Raw genomic sequence first — 1,859 nt, 5'->3', positions numbered from 1 at the left:
ATTGAATCAATGCATTAAATGCTAAAATTATCGATACTTTTCCAAATAGTATCGATACCTTTTGTTGCAAGTGAATTAAATGCACTGGTATTTTCATTCCAACGACTCTATTAACTTCCACAACAACCCCAATGGTTCGAAATGAATTAGAGGATATAAATACCATCGTCCAAAGGTCCTACAACAATAAGAAAACATACTCAAGCAAAAAGATCAATCAAATAACCTTTGTGCCAAATATTTCCATACTTTTCTTTCATACACTTGTGAGCTTTATTTTATTCTATTTACTTAAGTGTTTTTCATGGTAACTAAGCTTAAATTGCAAACACTTTGATCTTGGTAGGATAATTTCTTTGTTTGTTTCTTTGTATCTCTTTGATATGGTTTGTATCTTAAGGGAGTTTGTAAGGTTAAACATTGTCCTCAAAGGTTATCAAATTAGTGAATTTGGGAAAATCCTTAGTTGTGGAAAGCTAAGGTAGCGGAGTAAGTAATTGGGGTCGAACCACTCTAAATTATTGTGTTCAATTTTCTATCCTTTTTCTCTAGCATTCACAAAATTTTTAAAAGCCAATTCACCCCCCTCTCTTGAAAATTTTGGTTTGATTTATTGAGCTAATAATTGGTATCAAATATATTCTGTAAAAGACGATCTGACAACCAAGAGAAGATCCTCAAGGTAGCTCAACTTTCATCAATTTAATCCACACAAGATGACATCCACTTTCGACTCATTTTTCTATGATGAATCTCAATCTATCTCTATACCTCCATACTTCAATAGAGCCAATTACTCTTATTAAAAGACGAGGATGATGTTGTTCATTCAAGCCAATAATTTTGCTACTTGGGACATCGTCATGGATGGTCCCTCCATCCTTCAAAAATAAGGAGAGCTTTTGGTGCCAAAAAGCAAGAATGAGTGCAATGAAGAGGATAGAATGAGCATTCAACTTAATGTCAAGGCCATGCACACTTTATTTTGTGCACTTGGTCTGAAAGAATATAGTAAGGTATCATCATGTACCAATGCCAAGGAAATTTGGGACAAGTTAGAAGTCACTCATAAGGGTACTAGTCAAGTTAAGAAGTCTAAAGTGGGAATTCTCACACTCAACTACAAAACATTCAAGATGAAGCCTGAAGAAGACATTAAGACTATGTCCAATCCATTTACAATTATCATTAATGGGCTCAAATCTTATGGGAAGACTTATCCCATTGAAGAAGTTGGGAGGAAAATGCTTCGAAACTTGCCAATTCATGGCCATAAAAGAAGCAAAGAACTTGGAAACACTCTCATTAAACGAGTTTATTAGTTATTTATTCACTCATGAGATGAGAATAAAAGAAGGGGTCGAAGAAGAAAATGTTGAAAAGAATAAGGTTGCTATTGCTCTCAAATTCACGACAATTGAAGAGAGTGATTCTAGTGACGATATGGATGAGGATAAAGAGATGTCGATGTTTGATAGAATATTCAAGAGGTTTATGAGATCCAATAGAGGTAGAAAGTTCCAAAAGAAAGAAAAACTCAAACTTGAATCTTCCAAGGAGAAGGAACCAATAATATGCTACGAATGCAAGAAATCGGGACAAATCAAGTTCGATTGTCCCCAATAGAAGAAAAATAGGTCAAGCAAACAAAAACTCAAGGCTTATGTTGCTACTTGGAGTGATGAGGATTCATCCAAAAATGAAGATCAAGAATTAGAAAATCTTTGCCTTTTGGTCATCGATGAAACGAAGGTAAATTCTAACTCATCTAGTTCAATTTCCAATTCCTTTTATGAGTTACAAGATGCCTATTATGAACTAGGCTTCGAATTTGAAAGTATGGTTTCAAAATATAAGAA

At 34.2% G+C, this 1,859-nt stretch overlaps 1 protein-coding gene across 1 annotated transcript; it reads left to right on the top strand.

Moving 5' to 3' along the window:
- The first annotated feature begins 1,191 nt into the window (after nt 1–1,191).
- Nucleotides 1,192–1,626, top strand: LOC128036178 (uncharacterized). Its single transcript, XM_052627077.1, has one exon. The coding sequence runs from the start codon at nt 1,192–1,194 to the stop codon at nt 1,624–1,626; it is 435 nt and encodes a 144-aa protein (XP_052483037.1).
- Nucleotides 1,627–1,859: the final 233 nt, after the last annotated feature.

This window comes from Gossypium raimondii, chromosome 13 (genome assembly GCF_025698545.1).
Source record: "Gossypium raimondii isolate GPD5lz chromosome 13, ASM2569854v1, whole genome shotgun sequence".
Lineage (NCBI taxonomy): Eukaryota > Viridiplantae > Streptophyta > Magnoliopsida > Malvales > Malvaceae > Gossypium > Gossypium raimondii.
Note: the sequence above shows the minus strand (reverse complement) of the source record. Positions and strands in the feature narration are given on the sequence as shown.